Source organism: Coturnix japonica, chromosome 8 (genome assembly GCF_054131305.1).
Source record: "Coturnix japonica strain WE chromosome 8, WE-NBRP24, whole genome shotgun sequence".
In the NCBI taxonomy this organism is placed as follows: domain Eukaryota; kingdom Metazoa; phylum Chordata; class Aves; order Galliformes; family Phasianidae; genus Coturnix; species Coturnix japonica.
Window position 1 is genome coordinate 31,069,876 of NC_140670.1, and position 21,257 is coordinate 31,091,132.

At 40.3% G+C, this 21,257-nt stretch overlaps 1 protein-coding gene across 3 annotated transcripts in view; it reads left to right on the forward strand.

Annotated features, from left to right (window-relative positions):
- Positions 1-21,257, forward strand: part of DOCK1 (dedicator of cytokinesis 1) — a 225,924-nt gene that overhangs the window by 18,578 nt on the left and 186,089 nt on the right. For 2 of the 3 annotated variants that reach the window (XM_015867551.3, XM_085554869.1), the window contains exons 4-18: positions 1,539-1,594; positions 3,043-3,139; positions 5,612-5,760; positions 8,420-8,555; positions 9,525-9,682; positions 10,224-10,305; positions 10,724-10,859; positions 11,014-11,086; positions 13,317-13,459; positions 15,385-15,510; positions 16,688-16,812; positions 17,061-17,159; positions 18,264-18,336; positions 19,731-19,834; positions 20,318-20,501. In XM_015867551.3, the coding sequence (XP_015723037.2) occupies positions 1,539-1,594; positions 3,043-3,139; positions 5,612-5,760; positions 8,420-8,555; positions 9,525-9,682; positions 10,224-10,305; positions 10,724-10,859; positions 11,014-11,086; positions 13,317-13,459; positions 15,385-15,510; positions 16,688-16,812; positions 17,061-17,159; positions 18,264-18,336; positions 19,731-19,834; positions 20,318-20,501 (1,741 nt within the window). The remainder of the gene's footprint in view (positions 1-1,538; positions 1,595-3,042; positions 3,140-5,611; positions 5,761-8,419; positions 8,556-9,524; positions 9,683-10,223; positions 10,306-10,723; positions 10,860-11,013; positions 11,087-13,316; positions 13,460-15,384; positions 15,511-16,687; positions 16,813-17,060; positions 17,160-18,263; positions 18,337-19,730; positions 19,835-20,317; positions 20,502-21,257) is intronic. The other variant, XM_015867552.3, reaches the window with a different exon arrangement.

A 21,257-nucleotide genomic window follows, 5' to 3' on the forward strand; every position in this document is an offset into this window, starting at 1 on the left:
AATGCCTTAAAGTACCGAGTTAGCTCTGTGGTTCATCCCACCCATTTTTTATCCAGGCCTGCTCTGTGTTTAGTTCTACTCTATTTTAAAACTTGCTTTTTTCAGAGATGTGCTAAATTTCTTACAAACCATATTTTGTGAGCGTGCCCCATTCAGCCTATGCAGAAACGATGCATTCTTCTTGGCTTAAATCGATTCCTGGTGTTGCTGTGTTTGTCCAACTGCAGCTAAATGTAGAAACTTATGAAAGTTAACTAGTCCCGTGATATCGTAGTGAGTCTCAACCCTTAAAATGTGAAGCTTTGGTAGAATACTTTTGAAAAGCAATGGAAGATATGCTTGCACATAGAAATTAAGAAGGACGGGCAGCAGGTATCATCCAGATTGCTGATACAGCTGATCTTGCTCACACAACAGACCTTCTGGTCAGCAGTGTGTTCCTGCTGTGGTGACCTGAATGACCTGTGCCACCTTCTTTCTCCCTTGAAGCTGTTCTCCCCCCCCTTGCTGGGTGGGTTGGTTTTGGTGGTGCTTTCTGTTTCCTTTTACTTCTTACTTGCTCCCTCCCTGACCTCACTCTCCACACATTCAAACAGGGAATGCAGCTGAGAGCTCGGGTACTTACAGTGACTCCTGCAGAGGTTGTTTTTCATCTATCTTTGCAAGAAACAGCTTTGTTTTAAGTTAATTTGGAGTAGACATAATTTTATGACACAAAAAGAGCACTGCTGTTGAGTGTCATTTGAGAGACTTCTGCTATGCTCTGCTGAGAAGGATGTAGGAAGCAAAGCACAGATTGAGGAAGGAATTACTCAGCTTTCTAAGAACTGCTTTGCATTCCCAAACAGAAAATGGAACTACTAGCACTATGAATGAGTTGGTAGGAAGTTATTTGCTCAACTTGACTTGAATTATATTTTAAAATATGATTTAATTTTATTTTCCAATTATTACATTTAACATCTTGAGATTAATTTAGAACTGTTATTATAAGAAAAGCAGCACTGTTCTTTTGCAGTGCTGTCTGCTGAAGAGTGTTTTGGCTTGTTATAATAACAGTATGTTGATGATAAACGACAGTATGGTATGTAAGCTCTGGTTGTGATGTGGGATGGCTGCGTTCTGCGTGTGCATGCACTTGTATGTATGTCACACACTTGAACCAGGCAGCCCAGTGTGATGCATGGTCCAACTATGAACCCATCACCACTATACTCACTAAATGAAGCAGCATCTCTTAGTCTCCATCATGTGATGTGGATGGGTTCAGTGGTATAATCTTTCAACCATGATTTCTCTGTTGCATAGAATATCCAGCTTGTAAGAACTTGGTGCTCCACAACACTGAGTTACCTATTTGAGATCAGTAACACTTCAGGTCATGAGTTAAAACATTTAAATGTATGTTTAAAATAAAATACTCTGATGCTTAAAAGGTCATGAATGGCTCCATGCAGACCTGGCAGTGTATCTTAGTTATTAGGTGATAAATATATTATGTGCAACGCTAATTTTTTTCCTCTCTCTCCCTCTCAAAGGGTATATTTCCTGCCTCCTATATTCACCTTAAGGAAGCAATAGTTGAAGGAAAAGGGTGAGTTTCATTTGAAAAGACCACAAAAAATCCTTTTTTATATTTGTGTGGATGTAATTTCAATGCATTATCAGATACATTGCACTTGTTTTCTGCTATTTAAGGAGCTCGTGCCAGCAGTGTGTGTTAGTGCAGCAGCAGAGGGGCTGCTGCCAGTGGTGCCATCCCTGACTGCATCTTCACAAAGCTGAGCTGCTCTGTGTGGATGTGAAAGCTGGAAGAACTCATTATTGATCTATTTTCTTTATAGCTTTTGTGGATCCCCTGACACATACCTACTTACATGAACTTCTTCCAGTCCATCTCTGTTTTAATTCCTGATTTCAGCTTTGTTTATCATTTGACCTTCAAATCTTAACGCTTCTGTCTAATCTATTAAGAGGCTTTTGATATGAGATACCTTCCTCTTTAGACAGATGAAATTTCAGGCACTGAATTACCCCTGCAGTAAGTCCTGTAAACTGGACCCCTCACTGTAGCTATTGCTCAGACATCATTTCTAACCTCCTTGTGAAGTTTCCTGCCCTCCTGGAGCACTGTTGTGCAGTGAGAGATGGTTTGTATTATGGTGCTCCTGTTTCCCTTGTCTGATGCGGCTGTAAATAGCTGGCGCTGCTGTTAAAACTCAGATCCTTACGTATCAGACCAGTATTGCTGGCTGTGCCTGTTAAAATTCATAACATTGGTATAAAAAATTAAAAAGCTGGGGAGAAAAACAGGAAATGATAAAAACTCGAAATGAAATTAATAAATGATTAGCTAGGTATGAAACGGAGTGTAACAGGATTAAGCTATTTTATTCCTTTGTGCCTGATTTATTTTTATACACTATTAAATATGTAAATGATAAAACGACTAATCATATGATTGCTGCATAATGACAACTTTCTTGCTGATTAGAAAACTACTTTTAAGTGCACTACTTTTGAAATATTAAAAGGTCTGGCTGCTGTTTTGTACTTGGATGGCACAGTTTTAAAACCAGACAGAAACGAAGTGGTAATGACCTGCGTGCTCCATTTTCTTTGTATGATCAATAATTCGAAAAGCAGTTAGACATTGGTATCGTGGCACTGCATGGGCTTTGTATCTGGCTTTCGTCTTGGTTGCTTGCTGTACAATCAGCCTCTCAATAACAAATGGTGCTGTGAGGTATGTATTGATAACTTATGAGTGTAGACAGAATCAGGGAGAAATGCATGAGCTCAATAATAGCGTAGCCTCAGCTCTCTTAGAGATATTCTTTACCTCATGTAGTGGTATTGGTGTGCACTGCTCCCTGTGTTTGGGATGATATATTCTTTGTTAACTTCTCAATATGCAGTAAGTGGTGTTCTTTTGAAGCCTGTCCTTGCTGGGCTGGTTTTGGAAATGGCCACTGGTTCCTTTTAGAAACAGCTCTGCTGTCATACCCCATATTACTTAACTCAAGCTTTTTTTCTTTTAAGGCAACATGAAACTGTTATACCCAACGAGCTGCCCCTGATTCAGGAGGTTACCACAACGCTACGGGAATGGTCTATAATATGGCGGCAATTATACGTTGTAAGTACCAGTTTCATAAAACAGTGACAATATTGTGAGGTTTGTGGGGAAAAAAGGGATGCTATGACAGGTACAGTGAGAAGTATGGAAAAAATGGTAATGGATTTCCCCCTCTTAAGGTTTCTGAAGGCTGCTTTATGTGGAATAGCTCTTCAGCATCCTCTGTGTTAAGGCTGGAAACTCAGAAGTGTGCCTGTATATTTTATAAAATACTTTGTATTTCTTGTGCAGAGACAGCTTTGTGGAGTGATACCTTGTTCTAGTAATAACTTGTTGAGCAATTGTGACTAACTAGACAGAAAATCCTTTTTTTATGAAGCGTTATTATCCAGAATACACTGTTTTTATAGATATATATTAGGCTTTCCCAATCTGCAGGCAACTGTGTTTAACAGAGAAAAATTTTTTAGGCTACTTGTCTTGGGGAAATTCTTATATTCGATGTCAAATTCCTTGGTGTAAACCTCAACCTTATGGAGATTCATCAGTGTAGGCCTTGTGCTTGTCAGTGCTCTTGTACTTGATTGATTGCTTCAAATGTATTGACCTTACATTCTGTGCCTTAAATCACTTTTTTGCTTTCTTTCTTGTATGCTGGAGTTCTAAGCACTTAAGAATACATTGCTGGTAACTTTACAGCAGTAAATAAGTTTCACAAATGGGTAAATCATAGGATCACAGCATGGCCTGGGTTGAAAAGGACCACAGTGATCATCTCGTTTCAGTCCCCCTGCTTTGTGTAGGGTCACCAACCACCAGACGAGGCTGCCCAGAGAAATAGAGAAATGTAATAATAGACAGATACACCATCTGTGAAACAGCAGAGGAAAGTATTTGTAAGTAGGGTGCAAGTAACATTCAAACATAAAGCTGAAAAAGCAATTCCAATGTAAACCAGCACTGCGGTGTTTGGTTTTAGATACCCTTGCACTGACTTCTCATGCTTTCACTGTATGAGAGCATTAGGACTAAGTTGTATGAAAATGCAAGTGTTACTTTTAAAGTAGGATTTAATGAGGAATGTTTATCCCTTATAAATGTTCCTTTGAAATCTTCAGTTGTAACAGGAAGGGGAGGCTGTATAATGAGGAATGAATACTGCGATATTACTGAGAACACAAGCTATTGCTAAAGACAACTGCTCTTAATACAGGAAAATTGAATGTGGCAGGAAATGAAGTTCTTGTCTTTATGTGCATGGTTTATACTTGGTGTACAGTTAAAGGATATTCGAAGGTGGGATAGAAAACAGAATTTCTGAGCAACTGTCCTAAAGCCCATTGTAGGGATTTTAAGTCTTAAGATGTTTCAAATCATGTCCATGGAAGTAAAGGTTAGATTGAATGCATGTGTTTGTCTGGTGCTAAGAGGGCTGGTGCTCTGGGATCCCTTCTTTTCAAGGGGGTTATGTTGTCTGGAGGTAACGGGTTTCAAAACACTCAGTTTTCAGGCTGGAGAGATGTGTGTTATCCACATGATGCATATCAAAGCTCATTAAATGACCACACTTATCCCTTTATTCAGCCCATAATTAGTGTTTTTGGGTATTGAATAGGCATTTGGTTTTGATTTGCAGATGGTGGAGGAAGTGGCATGATCTTTGTCTCACTGGTTTATGATTGCCTGCAGCACTGAAAATCATAAGCCTCTTTCTCATTTGAATTTGTCTGCATTTAGCTTCCAGCCACAGGAGCGTGTTGTGTTTTTCTCTGCTACATTAAAGAGCTTTTAATAACTGGTATTTTCTCTGTGGAAGTTCTCGCACTGTAATCAAGTCAGCTTTTCCATGATCTGAACAGACTGAAGCCTTTACATTTCACAGTTAGATATATTTATTCCCTGAGCCTCTCAGACGTTGTTTTATTTTTCTGCACATTCTGCAGGTTTTCATTTTCCAGACATAGCAGCCTGGTTTAACTTCATAGTAATTATTTAATTATTCTGGTTGGTTTCAGTCCAATAAGACCTGAGTGAAGTCTGAATGAAGGGCAGGTATGCATAGCCTAAATAATTTGGTGGTATAGGGTGTTTAGGAAGGTGTCTTCTTCTGTAATGAGTTAATGGCTTGGCTAGATTTTATGGGCTAGGAAGAGGATTATTTTGAGGGCTAGAAAAAACATCAACTCAAAGCCATTATCAAAACCATTAAGTCTTTCAGATGGAATAAGCACAAACATTTGTATTTCTTTAGGTACCCAAAGCAGAGTGTACAACTCCTTGTATTCAATGTTCTAGATATATAGAGAGAGCATATACATGTGAATATATGTGAATTTATATATGTGTGTACATATGTATTCTCTGTTCTATCTGTAGCAGTATGCTGTAGATAGTTAGGCTCTATGTGAGAGCTAATTGTAGACTTGTATACTTTTAAATTCCTGTCTTACAATTATAATTCATTTTCTGTACTTAAAAGATATTCAATAGACTTCAGAGTTAACTTGTACTCATTTTTTTCCCTCCAAACAGCAAGATAACAGGGAGATGTTTCGCAGCGTACGGCACATGATATATGATCTTATTGAGTGGAGATCTCAAATACTATCTGGGACTCTCCCCCAAGATGAGCTCAAAGAACTGAAAAAGAAGGTGACTGCCAAAATTGACTATGGAAACAGGTTTGTGAACAGTATTTTCCAAGTGTTTGAGACATAAAAACAAATCAGCTTTGTATTACACGTTAGCTGTCAATGATGTCTTGTAGTATCTTTATTCCTGTGTTTATGCAGATGGAATAGTGGTATATTAAAAGTCCTATTATAGCATCATAAAGAATGAAGTTGGTACAGCATCTCTTTAGTACAGAGCAAACTGCAATATAAAAAGGAATCCTTATACAACTCTTCCTTGCTTGCTGATGCAATCAATTTGAGATTAGTATGAAGGTTTGTGTGTCTTTATTAAAGTCAATTTAAAATCACAAGTATTTCCTCTGTTCAAGATGACGTTTAAACTCTATTCTGCAGCATAAAAAATGCAAGGGAGTATTTTGAGTACCAAGAGAACATTGTAGTACTGTCTGTGCACCAGAGACTGAAAAAGTGTTGAGCAAACCAGTATTTGAATCCCCCTTGATGTAAATAACTCATCGTAGTTCAGCTCGGTGTGATTCATTCTTTGAGAGCTGTCAAACTTGCAGTATTCCTCTTCATGCCCTTGATCAGCAAAAGCCACAATTCGAAATGAAACAATAAACCAATAAGCCCATTCAGTCATTGCTTCTGCATGTATCATCCAAGACGTGGACTGCTGTACCCCAATAGACAATTGCCCAGATGTTGTTGATACTGTTTGTTTGGCTACTGTATTTTACCATCTGTCTGAGGAGATGGTTAAAGTTACTCTGAATAACCTCCAGATGCTCAGTGTTCAAACACAATGGAACATCTTGTGCCATGCTTTATATTCATAATGTTCTGATGGACTAATTAAGTGATCAGAACATTCTTTGTAGAATATGGGAGGAAAGTGAATTGGAATTTCTGAGTAAATGCTCACAACTGAACGGATCCTATATGCTTCTTATTGTTGTCCTGTGAAAGCAATAATTTTGGTATCACAGAATGGCCAGGGTTGAAAAGGACCTCAGTGCTCATCCAATTCCAGCCCCCTGCTATGTGCACCACCAGCCCAGGCTGCCCAGAGCCACATCCAGCCTGGCCTTGAATGCCTGCAGGGATGGGGCATCCACAGCCTCCTTGGGCAACCTGTGAACAGTGCATCACCACCCTCTGGGTGAAAAACTTCCTCCTCATATCCAACATAAACCTCCCCTGTCTCAGTTTAAAACCATTCCCCCTTGTCATATTACTATCCACCCTCTCCCTTCAAGTACTGGAAGGTCGCATCCAGACAGTCAGACTTTGTTATGCATTTTATAAGTGTTTTCTGATCTAATCGTATTCTAACTTTTCCTGTTTTGTGAAATACTGATTTGTAAATAAGATATTCCTATAAATAAAGATGACAGTTTTGCTGCGTGTTGTCAAAATAACCGAGAAAGTGAAAAAGTCCTCTTATGAAGTTGTATTTATATTGTTTGTCTGAAATTGGGTCAGATAATTTTGTTGCAAAAACATCCTTCTTGTTCAGTTGCAAAAATCTGTAACTGGGACATTTAAGGAGAAATTTGTTTCTTTTTTTTCCTGTGCATCAAATGCAAGTTAATGGATAAGACCAAAGAATTAAACCAAAATGGTCTTCACCTCTGTTCATTGGACCAAGTTCACCTGTGTGTTGCTTGGAGTGCTTAAGATATTTAGGTGCACTTTGGAGTGAAGCTTAGGAGGTGTTTATTAATGACCTGCACTCTGTGGCTTGTTTGAGTGATGTGTCCCCCTTTGAGGTGACTCGGAGTAATTAATTAGAAGGTTTCTTTAATGACTCAGGAAGCTCAGGGGTTTGTTCCAAACCTTTGGGTTCCCCCTTGTCAGGAGGGCAAGGAGTTCTCTACAGCTCAAGCCTTCAAGTGACTCTGGGTCCTGTCCAAAGGGGATTTACTCAGACACTGAACCTCTCTGTGGCTTCTCAGGTCCCGCAGGCTTGATTTAAGCTTAGTGATCAAACATGTCAAGGGCAAAGTTCCAGCAGCTCTATCATGAGAGATGACTACATAATTAGAGATGGTAATGCTTGGGTCCACTTGTATTGACAGGGAGATGGGGAGATAAGTCTTAGAGAAGACAAATAGAGAAATAAGGTCAACTTAGACTCCAGTTTTCCTTATCCTTGGTTCCAGTGTCAGCACTGCAGTTCCGCAGAAGCATGGTTATGGCAAAAGCCTTCCTTACTGCAGAAGATAAACATGGATGTTAACTCCCCTGCTGACAGAAACCTGGCTTCTGCCTTAAATAGAGACATTTTGTGCCTTTGTGTGTTCTGCAGATTTTCACTAAACCGTGATTAATATGCTTTGGAGGAGAATATAGAGTGGGAAGAACTGACCAGTTTGCGTGTGGTGTGAATGTAGATGTCTGTTCTGATTCATCTGATGCTTCCAACAAACATCTCCTGCAAATTCAGTTGTTTAAGAAGCTGCTTCCCCAGCTGTTCTGCTATTTCACGTGCATCAATTCTTCCTGTGCTGGTGGGAAAAAGTGTCCTCAAATTAGGGATGGTTATCTCCTGGGCTGGTAACATGATAAATACTTCTACCAAGTATCTAATGATTATTAGTATCACACATCAGGAGCAAGTGCCGTTAACAGTAACCATGTTCAAGGTGTTATTTAAGGATTTGTTTGAGTATATTCACAAGCATGTTCTGTTTCTGTTCAGGATTCTTGATTTAGATCTGGTCGTTAGAGATGAAGATGGCAATATTTTGGACCCAGAGCAGACGAGCACAATCAGCCTTTTTAGGGCACATGAAATAGCTTCCAAGCAAGTGGAAGAGAGGCTGCTGGAGGAAAAAGTAAGAACTGCTGTGCAGCTGTGCCTTTTCCCTTTGAAACATAAGACTATATCTTAACTAGATTATTGCTACTGGTGGCATTGGTAATGAAGAATTTGATATGTTTATGAGGAGTTATCTGGCTTAAATATTTTATAAGAAGTAACTGTTGTGTTTTTTCTTCCTTTAAAAGACTTACCAAAGTTTGCATCAGTAAATCAGCTGTGCTTGTAGCCTAATGGTGGAGATGCAGAGGTAGCACATTAGTATGTGCTGGGTTTTACTGAGGGTTTATTTTGGAGTGTCGCATAGAATGGTACCCTCGTGTCTGTGGGGTTTATGTTTACCAAGAGTGGAAAATTTGTTGAAGTTTGTAGTTTGCTGTTGAACATCAGCTGTCGTGCAGAAACTTGGCTGAATGATGCTGCGACTCCAGCGGGACCCGGAGTGGGATGGACTGGGGCCACTTTGCAGCTTGATGCCAATGAGAAGAGTCTGCTTCCAGCGCCCTCCCTCCCATCTCCATTTTGTCCTATGTGTGCTTCTCCCTCCAGCCTAGATGAGGCGTTCATGGAAAGTCCTGTGGAGCTAATGGATGGAGGGTGGGCAGGTTGGCTGTAGAGCAGCACTGCTGGCTCTCCTGTCTGTCCTGGTGCTCTGAACGTGCCATGGGAGACACAGAAAAGTTTGCTTTTTTGCTAGGAGCAGCGTAGGCTCTTTTCTCCATCTGACTCGCTTCCTTTTATTTAATAAGTGAGTGCATCAAGGCATCTTAATTTATTTCATTTTGTTATTCCTTATGGAGTCCTGCTTTAAGATAGAATTTACAACAAACTGCATTTTCTTGATCAAATATAAACAAAGACAGCAAGAGCAGGCACACAGCAGATAACTCCTTTTACTGTCTTAAAGGTTTCAGGAAGATTCTGTAACAGTTGGCTGTTTGTTAGGTTGAATTAAATTTAAGTTTCTTCTGTTCTTGAATTACAGTCCCAGAAACAGAACATCGATATCAACAGACAAGCCAAGTTTGCTGCCACTCCTTCATTTGCTTTGTTTGTAAATTTAAAGAATGTAGTCTGCAAAATAGGGGAAGATGCTGAAGTCCTCATGTCTCTCTATGATCCCCATGAATCAAAATTCATCAGGTTAGTGTACTCCTGAGTCCACTCCCTTCTCTGTTCTTCCTCAGTCACAGCAGTGTGGTAGTTCTGCAGGATGGTGCAGGGCTTATGAAAGTCAAATTTCTGTGAAATGTGCAGGACAGGCTTATCTGGGAAGTAATGATGCAGCAGCACTTCAGTCGTATTCAGCACAGCATCTGGCAAGTCCCTTCACCCTGGGTACATTTCAGGGTCGTGCTCTTCCTTATCACACCATGTCTTTGGTTCCTCAAGTGCAGAGCTTAAATGAGACATGAACGCACCTGCAAGGCTGTGTGTGCTCTCTTGGCAGCAGCGCTGACATCACTGTGAGCTGTTCCTGCACCCCCCGCTTCCTTGCAGAAGAGCTGCTTTTCTTGTTGAGTGATACATGCAAAGGAAAATGGCAGCTGCCTACTAAGTAAATATTAATTTGATTAGTAGATAGATTGGGCTTAAGATATTCTTCTGTAAGTTGATTTTATAACCGTACATTCAGTGAAGCCATTTAAAGAAAAAGATTCTTCAAAATGCTGTTTTTTTTCAGTGAAAACTATTTGGTGAGGTGGTCAAGCTCTGGGCTCCCCAAGGACATCGACAGGTTGCACAACCTCCGAGCAGTGTTCACTGTAAGTCTGGGTTGGGGTTGGTTCAGTTTGCGGAGCCTAAAGGATTTCTCTCACGTTCTGTGAATAACTGAGGAGTTATTAACCTCAGTGTGAATGGTGGAGTTGGCTCTGCCAGTCACAGTCCTGCTGAAGGCTCCTATGAGACATTTCTCATAAATGTCTCTTTAAAAACTTTTAAACACAAGGGTGAAGTTGCTCCGTGAAGGTTTAATTTACTAGAAATGACTTGACTTCCTAAGCAACTAATTCACACAGAAGTCAAGATAAGGCGTAACTACCGTTAGAAACATGCTTAAAATTCTGGGAACGATTTGTTCTTGTGCTACGATGACGAAGGCAAATGTTCTAAATGTACTGAATGGAACTTGTAATTCATTCCACCATGACAAAACAGTCTGACAAAACTTTATATTTCTAGGACCTGGGCAGCAAAGACCTGAAAAGAGAGAAAATCAGTTTTGTCTGTCAGATTGTGCGGGTGGGCAGAATGGAGCTGAGGGACAACAACACGAGGAAGCTGACCTCGGGGCTCCGGCGGCCTTTTGGAGTAGCAGGTAATTCTTGTGTGCAGCATCCCTAGGTGTCACATCGCATGGTTGCCTGAGCCTGTGCTTAATAACTGTTGTTTCCTGCCCCTCAGGGTGTCTCCTCACCACTCTTCTTCCTGCACTTATCCTTAAATTCAACGTACTTTGTTTTTGTTTTCAGTAATGGATGTTACCGACATAATTAATGGAAAAGTTGATGATGAGGACAAACAGCACTTCATACCATTTCAACCGTAAGTAACGAATTGCTTAAAGAATAAGCGGAAGTTTCAAGATTGTGATTTTTTATTACAGGTTTAAATGTTGATTGCAAGGTGTGTTCTATAGTATTCTGAAGTTGACTTATTTCAGTCTGATAGCCTATCATAAGCATTACTTTAATTTTTGTTCTTGGCAATTTCCCAATAGTTATGGTACCGTCAGCACCAAAAACTTGCTTTAAATTTTTTCAGTTGAGTTTTGAGGGTACATTCTTGGTTTTGTCCTGTTTTCCTTTTATTTATTTCTTTATTTTAAACATGAAGATGTCAGGGTTATCACACTTCAGAAGCGCAGTGCTTGAAGTAGTTATATTGCTGGTTCAGTGCTGGCTAAGACTGAAAAAGGCATCCAATCCAGGTGACCTCTGTGAAAGGAGTTAATGACAGCACGCATCTTTTTCTTGGTAGGAGATGAAATGGCACAGTAAACAAAATTGTTGTAAAAGCAGTTGTAAAAATAAACGTTGAGAATTTGAAAGATGGCTTGATAGATGTCTTGGGATATTTCTTATTCTTTGGCCTTCATATGACCCTTCACCAGAGCCATTAAATGGTTGGATGCTGAAGGAGATCTGCCTGCTGTGCATGTTATAGTCGATGTGGGACCATGGAGATTATCATCCTGCTTGGTCCTGGTCTTGGTTTCAGTCTCCTGAACCTGCAGACCTTTTCCATTTTAACAGGGGAGAACTGTGGCAAAAGTTCACTTCTATCCGCAGTTCATGGAGGTCTCTATTTTTTATTATGTGAAGTGTAGAAAGGTAGAAGGGATAGAAGATATAAGTCAAATGCGTGTGTGTAGAGCTGCAGTGCTTGGCTTATTCTTTCTAAGAAATGTTATGCTGCCATCTGTTCAATACTGTGAAAGATAAAGTAACGTTAACCAAAAATTCCTTGATTAATACGCTAATGGGTATTCAGAGGGGTTTTAGTAATGGAGAAAACCAACCAAACAAAAGAACTTGAAATGATGTGGTCACAAATTAAACTTCATTTTGGTAAAAAGGCTTTATTTTGGAAGTCCTCATGTTTGAAGATGAAGCGGTATAGATAGAATACCATGGTGCTGCTAGGAATGGACGTATGCCTAATGTCTAAAATGGTTTTGTTTGTATGAAGCAGCATCCGTTGCTGTGAAAATCATAAGTGTAACTCTGTTTTTCAAGGGAAACAGACTTCGTTAGGGAAGAGCGCTTTCATGATATGTTTATTGTATGGCAAACAGTAGCAAGTGTGGAAATGTGCAGTGAAAATGAATCTGTGTGTGTCAAAGTGGATGCTAATGGCACATCTAGTTTTCATCTAGTTCCATTAAAATGGATCTGTTTTTTTTTTCTGTGTGTATAAATCAGGTACTTGAAAAGATACAGAATGTGATTTTTTTTCTTTTTGCTGCACTAAATTAAAACGTGCTTCAGAAAAAGTGTATTTCAAACAGCACGAATAATGTGAAAGCACACGATGAATGTTGGTGTCATTATTCCTAATGGAGACTTAGGCTGTCTATATGAGGCACATTTTTCTTCTCATCCCATGCTTCGCTTCTGTTGTACCACATGCAACTCTGTTTTCATATCTTTGTTTGTTTGTATTCATTCACTAGCCACCAACACAATGGCTGTCAAAAGCACTTGGCAGGATTGCTTAAATGACACTTAATGCTGGTGTTTATTTATAGGTTTCATCTTTTCATTTATTCATCGAGTTTAACAGAATGTTTGGATTATCTGCTTTCCTTGTCCTCTGCCATTTCTGTGAGATGGGTAGAAGCTTTTCCCTCAGGCCGTATGCACTGCTGCTTCCTTTACGGAACCCCAGCAGTGACCCTGGAGGTGGAGCGGGGCCATTCTGTGGCTTCCCATTTAAAACAAGAACCTACCTGTGTAGGTTTTCACTGCTTAACTGGGGGTTCTCGGGCGGGAGATGCCCTTCCAATCCTAATAAAGAATTACGGGGGCTGTGCATGTTCCTGAAGGAAGAAGTAACAACACGAGTTTGCTGTACTTCTCTTTGGTAGATCAGCGTTCTTCTGATTAATGGTCTTCCTCTTTCTTGTTACCTTTCCTGTCCTTTGTCTTGCGTTGACTAATAAATACTCTTTGTCACAACTATGATATGATCTTTTGTGTTTCCTTGTTACTGTGACTTCTGGTTTTCTGTGACCCTTTGTTTCCTGGTGTTGGTCGTCATGTGCATCCTCCAGGCTAGCGTTGGATGACGCCATTCGACACAAGCAGCTGAACATATCATCCCGTTTTTCACCCAGGGTGGCAGGGGAGAATGATTTCCTTCAGACTGTTATAAACAAAGTGATTGCTGCTAAAGAAGTTAACCACAAGGGTCAGGGTACGTACCGTTCTTTCTATACACTGGTGTATGTAAAAACGCTCATTGATTTTCAGCATGGGATTGTTATAACCATGGAGTCAAGGGGGCGTAATATCACCAACTCTGCTGTTTGGCACCAGAGGATACAACTGTGCTACGTTTCCTCTCCTTCAAGGCTGATTTTGCTATTTCTGCTCAGCATCTTTTGCCCCTATTGTCAGCCCTGCAGACCCTCTGTCTTTTATCTTCAGTGTCCCTTGCTGGGATATCTCTGTATTTCTGTGCTGAAAACTGCTTCAGGAAGTCTGCCCTTGTGCCCCAGAGCTGCAGATGTTGTCTTCCTCGTGCTGAAGGAAGGAATAGTCCTTTCCTTCCCCTCCTTCTCCTTGCTTTGCAGTCGCATTTGCAGCAGTCGCCTTCCCATCAAGCAGGCAAAAGGGATTTCTCCCATCAGAACCCACAGGGATGCCTCTGCAGGAGAAAGCAGCCCCAGTGATAACTCTTGTTTCCTCTGGGTTGCCTTTGTTGTGTGCAACACTTACAATGTATCTGCCAGCTAAAAAGTGAATTGTGTGGCTCTGGTTTATAGTATTAGCTGTTATCTTTCTTCAGTCTGAATTAATGTATTTCCAGACAGGCTGGTACAGAGCTCACTGCTTACAGTTGGCTTTTGAGTATATGAAAAATAGGCCTGGCCCAGGACAAATTATGTGCTGTTTTGCTGTTTTTTTGTTTGTTTGTTTTTTAATTGATTTTTTAAAATTGACTTACAGTAAGTAAAAATAAATTTTCATGTATATATAAATTCTTTTTAACTAAAACTTGAATCTGATTTCCTCCCATCTCCAGTTTTCACTTATGCATATCAGAAAGGAGGAAACTGATTCATTCCAAGTGCTTTCCCTAAGCCAGGCCCTGCCCACCCTCAGCAAACCAGAGAGGACAAAGAGTTGTGGCTTGGCCAGTCCTTATGGGTACATTACTGTTTAATGAAATAGCAGCTGGTAGGGCTGCCTTTGGCAACCGGTCAGATCAGAGCCATTTGTGAGAGATTTGAGTAAAAGAAAAAGAAAGCTGCCAGATATATACAAAACAAATGCATAGTTAAATTGTGGGTTATCCCGTTACTCACACAGTTGTTTTAGAAATGAATATTTTTGGGGTATTCTTTTCATGGTTTTTAATTTTGGAATTTTATGAAAATCGTTGCTGCAATTATTTCATGTTTCAGTGTAATTGGCAGTCACTTCACCAAGTATGGAATGCTTTCTTTTTAGTATCTTTTTTTCCCCCCTATAACAAGCATGCCTGATGTTAGTTGGCAAGCATTGGCTTTAGTGGCTGCTTCTGCTGCTGAAGAGAGAGGAAAATGTTGACTGTGTAAAGCTGGTGCTGTAGATTTGGGTATTCAGTGCCTTGAAAACAGCTGATGGGGGTGGTGGGCCTGAACCATTTCAGGGTATTTGTCAGCTGTTGGTGCTGGCTGCCTTGGTGTATCCATAATGCTTGGCTGTGAAATGCAGCCTTGCTTTGAATGGAGAGATGTGCTGCTTCTCTTTCTTCCTGTGGAAGATAAACATTCCCTTAGAAAGAACTTTTGAGAGCTTAAAGCTTGAGGCTGTTCTGTTAATAGCTTAATAATTGCCTTTCTACAAGGCCCTGTGTGTAAGACAAGAGCAGTGAGTCAAGTCTGGTTCTCAGGATGCTGCCAGGAGGACTAATGGTGTTAATGGTGGCATGTGAAGGGATCCAGTGTGTCTGGATGCTGCCCCAGTAAAGACGTGTTGTAGTGAAGGTTCAAAGTCATGACTGAGAACTGGGCTTTGTCAGCCTGTCTGTGAGAAGCTGTATGCAGTTGTTCCTTGATGTGTCCCCTAAATGGATAAATGTCTTCAATAACTAGAAAAACCACAAGTTTAATAATAGTGATTTTTACCCAACAGGTTTGTGGGTGACTTTGAAACTTCTTCCAGGAGATATTCATCAGATTAGAAAAGAGTTTCCACACTTAGTGGATAGGTCAACAGCTGTGGCTCGGAAAATGGGGTTTCCAGAGATTATTATGCCTGGTAAGCCATTGTGTGAATGCACTCTGCTTTGTTAATTTTTAACCACCCTTAAGTACCTGTATGCGAAGATGCTTTGGGGATCAAAGAACCTGCAAATAGGACATCATCAAAGGATCTTGGGGGTCTTTTCCAACCTTGATGATCTTGTCCCTAAATATAGATTGGAGATAAGCATATACTTGCCACACATGCTGCAGAAATTAATGATAATGCCCACCACAAACAGAGACATTATATTGAGATGGCAATGGAAATTCCCCTGTTTCCAGTGAAGGAATATATATACAAAATGCACTGTTCATATTGTCTTCTTAGCATGGGCAGATGTAAAACTTTTATCTCCTGAGGTAAATCCAAACCTGAAAGCAGGTAAGATTTTTCAGAGCAAAAGGCTTTTGATCTAGAGATAGCAGGTCTATCAGGGTTTGTGCTAACTTCGAGCCATCAGATACTTTTAGAAACGAGCTGGTTCCAGCTCTCACCCTGTGGCTGCAGACTGCATTTATCAGATATTTTATGATATAGCCAATATGTTCTGAGTGCCTCAGCACCTCTGCTTGTTATGATGGTATGTTGGCACGTAGACCATCTGCCTCTTGGAATTACTGGAAATCCTGTTTCCCAGTTCATTTCAAAGTTTTACTTCAGTGGGGGTGAGGCTGAAGAGCGTTTTGAGACCTAAAGCTAAATGTAGTCCTCCCCTGAAACCTGCGGCAACAAAAACATCAGAAATCTCCCCTTGCAATGTTATAGCAGACCTCCATAGACCGTCATGTAAAAACAACTATGTGAGATAAGTTGAAGGAATTGAAATGTATCCTTTCAAATTAATAAAGAAAATAAAGGATAGAGCCAACAAGAGAACTGAGGTGTTTCTGGAATGATACGGTACATAATCTTAATGATGAGGATGTATTCTTTCAGTCCAGGAGTAATTGTGTGGTTGGTTGTTCTGTTTATTTGTTAGCTTCAACTCTATGAGTTGGTAGTTCAAGTTTACAAACCATAAGTCAATTTTAGCTAATCATAACTGCTTTCAGCACTGCTGGTTTTCAGTCTTGAAAATATGCTGGCTTTCAAACATTGTCCTGCATGTATATATGTGTGTGTTTGTTACTAGTGATGTTGGTCATTGATTCTATGCGTTGCTTCAAACTTTGTGCTCCTTTTCTTGTAGGAGATGTTCGCAATGATATCTATGTGACGTTGGTTCAGGGAGATTTTGACAAAGGCAGTAAAACAACAGCAAAAAATGTAGAAGTTACAGTGTCTGTTTATGATGAAGATGGGAAAAGATTAGAGGTATTATTTAGCGAACATTTCTATTTTTTTATATATATGTATACGTTTCTTCAACATCTTTTTAGATATTTTCAACTTCAGTCCCTATTTTTGTTTACAACAGAACGTTCTCCTTCTCGCAGTTCCTTTATCAGTGCATGTGTTCTGTCATATTTTGATCTACTTGCTGATTTATCTTTTATTTGTCGAATTGAAAAGTAGAGGTGAAGATGGACATAACCATTTTCTCTCCTGCTTGTGTTTCCTAGAGTGTTATTTTTCCTGGTGCTGGTGATGAAGCCATCTCAGAGTACAAATCAGTAATATATTACCAAGTAAAGCAGCCTCGCTGGTTTGAGACTGTCAAGGTACGAACATGTTATAATAATTTCATCCATCGGTGTTCATACAAAGTTAATATAGATTTCAGTGGAAAGTCTTGAGAAGCAAATCTAGAAACATGAATGCTTGTAGCCATTCTCAGTAGAACAAAAGGAGGCATTTCAAAGATGGCTGGAAAATGGATTAGTCTTTCATTGCATAAAAATTGTATTTCATCCTTCTGGTCAAGATGGCTGTTTTGGGGGCACTGCACCATCTGTTTGGGAACAATTTTTACTCTTTCCATGAAACTGACCTGCAAAAGCAGAATATTGAGATTAAAACATAATTGCTATACTGTTGAACTCATCGTTGTTTTGGGACTTGGCTGATTGTACTGCAAGCTTGCTGGAGCTGCTTGGATAATAACATTTTAGCTTAAATGCTGATTTTTGTGTAGGAGGCCAGCGTTAGCTTAATGAAATATTCTGTAGTCAGTGGGAACAGTAGATGCATATCAAAGAAAAGAGGCTCTTCGGATCTCTCTGCACCGTGGTTTCAAGTCAAAGGAGCTCTCAATGCATGTGGCAGCAGAAAGTTGTTGTTGGGGGGTCTCAGAACCCCAGATGTGGTAGGGAGCAGCAGGCAGCACAGAGCTTGCTGGTGCACACAGCTGAGGAAATACAGCAACTGGAGTGAAAATATCAGGGGCAAAGAGTAGTTACATCTGTGCATGTTGGTTATGTCTGGATCAGTGACGCACTAATAGTTTGTGTAGTGCAAGTGGTGCATAGGTAATAAATATCTTACAGAGTTCACCTCTGCCAGTCATAGTCAAGGGGGGCTCGTTCCTGAGCTGGGAGGATTGACAGGGAATGCTTTGAGGTTTCAACCATTGTGGCTGTGTCAGCCTTAGCATCTCCATGTCTTGCTGGGTAACTTGCTGGGTAAATTGTTGATTTTCCTAGGGAATCTGTGACTGTTGGTCTTTGGTGGCCAACTGAAACTTGTCCTTAGCATTAATGCTTTGTAAAGAGCCAGGACTGGTGTTGAAAATGTCTAGATGAGATTTGGTAATGTCTAGATGAGATATGTTTGAAGATGCTGCCCTGACTGTTTCCTTTCTCCATCCTCTCCCACAATACGTGAAGGTCGCAATCCCCATTGAAGATGTGAACCGGAGTCATTTGAGGTTCACGTTCCGACACAGATCATCACAGGACTGTGAGTAATTTGGCCTTTTCATTGTGATTCTTGTCAGTGTCTGGTGCCAATATCTGCTGAAACAGGCATAAAATGTCTTATCCATAATTGACTGTTACAATTGGTTTTGCTGTGGGGGTAAGCTTTTTGCCTGCTTGCTTTATGTTAGCTTTTCAACTTCTTTTCTCTTTGCAACTTATAGATTTTACCTTCGGCATTGCCTTTTCTTTTCCTGTCCAGTCATTTCTCCACACCATATTGAAGGGCTAGTGGGTAAATCCTTCAGTTAGGAACTGAGAGTTGGTAGTGAGATGCTTAATAGCACCTCACATATGAAATAAGAATGTGAAAGAGAAGTGACAGGAGGCTTAGGATCAGTAGTAGAAGCTATTAAGAAACTTGGTTTCCGTTTCTGGTTTTCAAGCTGACTTGTGGTTCTTTTGAAGTAAGTGATACTTGAGGGTTTGTGGTTCTCCTCAGCTTTTGGGTAACGTTGGCAGCTCAGATGCTTTCATAGGCTGAGCATCCAGCCAATCCTTCTTGACATCTTCCATTTGTCACCAGTTGATCTCCAGTAAAATGTGGGTTATGATAACATTCATTCCCTGTAGTAATGACAGTGGCTGCCTCACTGGACAAGAACACCTTTCTAAGTTGTGTTGACCATACATGTGTTGACCAAAGTGTTAATCAGGTGGCATCCACTGGATGCATTTTAAGGTATGCAGTACTTTTTATGTATACTCATCTGTGTAGTGTGGAGTTCACTATCCCATAATGGTTATTTAGTTAAAGCAGTATGCTTTGTAATATGGTCATTAATAAGAGATTCTCTGTTTCGAGATCTAGTACCTACTAATGAAAACAGTGTGCAGAGAATCAGTGTCACTGGTGTCCACATTACAGTTGTGAACTGCAGACTACTAGAGTGAAAAAGTAAATAGTATGTGGTGGTACAAACATTTAAGTCAGCCGTGGTTTAAATATTAATTACAGCCTGTGCTTTAGGGCCTCAGTGCTTCTTCATAGGCTCATTGGACCATCTCAAGTTGGTTGCACTTTCCTTCTGGTTTTATTTTGTAATTTACTTTGTATTTGCTGTTAATCATGGCTGCCTTGTTGTTATTTTTTCGATACCAGGTGTTGAACAATGAGAGAATACTTAATGCATTAGTTAGTATATATTGAATATACAGTGGGTTAGCATGGCCAGACACTGATGTGTTTTTTTCCCCCTGTTTTTGATTCTTTGTTACACATAAAAGACTTGGATTTTTTTCTTACCTTTTTCTACATCTGAGAGCCTTTCTTAGGATGTCACTCACATACAGGTTGTCCTTTTTTTTTATGCTTTAAATGAAGTGTCACTACTAATGTTGAATGCTTAATGATGGGTGATTCTTCTTTTTTAACAGCCAAAGATAAATCTGAAAAAATATTTGCCCTTGCCTTTGTGAAGCTCATGAGATACGATGGAACAACGCTGAGAGATGGAGAACATGACCTTATAGTTTATAAGGTACAGAAGTTTGAGATACTCTTCCCATAGTTGGTGGCTAAGCGTAAGCCTGCTTACTTCCAGTGCACTACTTTGTTACATAATGATATACACAACAAGCATCTTGTTGTGGAATGTTACAGTAGATCAAGCAACTAATTAGCAAGCACTGTGTGGCTTTCCAGTATGGCAGACTGATGGTTAAACTTGGGATCTGTTTTCTCAGGCATGTTTTAATTGTTGAATTTCTTAGGCTTGTAATTTTATTTCTGTGGATTTTCATGGCTGGGGGGCAAGCTACTTGTCTGGCTCTTTAAATATCAGATCTTGGCTCTGAGCTGTAGATGGGTTAGTGCAATTGTTAACGGCTCATTGGATAACTCCAATTCTGAAGCCAACTCTTAAGAAATTCCAGGGTAAATAATAAAATTTTACTGTTATGAGCATTTCTTGCTTATTTTTCTTAAAATTGTTCTTCATGTTGCATGTAAAACTCCGCTGCAGGCAGAAGCAAAGAAGCTGGAAGATGCCTCCACATATTTAAGTCTGCCTTCCACTAAAATAGAGCTGGAGGAAAAGGGACACTCTGCAACGGGGAAGAGCATGCAAAACCTTGGTAGCTGCACCATCAGCAAAGACTCTTTCCAGATTTCTACTTTGGTCTGTTCCACAAAGCTTACCCAGAATGGTGAGTTCATAGAAATGCTGGAGTTTCTGTGTTGCAGCTTGAGTGGAGCTGTATGCACTGACCTGCATGCAGTCTTCTCAGTCTTCTTAGTGGGATGGTGGATGGCTTGACACCCTATTTTGGATTAAGTTGCCAGGGTGCTCTGAAAGCATCCACTCACCGTTTAGTATCTCAACTATGCACTCTCCATGCTATTTTAGAGGAATATGTCTGCAAGTAAACAGAATATATCTGCATCCATTTAACCCAGGGTACCTCTTTTTGCCACTTAGTTGAGACTTTTCTATTGAAATACACTGAAAACAGGCCCTGTGACATTTCAGTGCCTCTAAGAGAGAGGGTGAGTTTGTTTTCAGGGGGAGATAATATCATGGCTGTGCTCCAAAATAATCTATTTTGTGTTGTTTTCAAGGTGTAGCATCCAGTATTTTCTGTATGCTGTGCCCAAAGAGAGCTCTGTCGTTCTTTAGTATTGGACACACAGTTTTGTACATGAGGATGTGTTGCGTGGAGGCCGCTGTCCTGTTGACATATTCTTGTGGAAAGCCAGGAATGGAGTCGGTGTATTTTGCTCTTTTCAAAACCACCTTATATATATTTTTGTCAGCTGCCTGGCCGCATCCAGAGGCTGCAGCAACCAGGTCTGGTGGCAGCCACTGAAGCAAATATTTCACACTCCCAGACTGTGCCCTCTCTTTAGGTTTTGTGCTTGGTTGCCATGGCTTCCCCTCACTGCGATGGTGGGCTGGGAGTGTG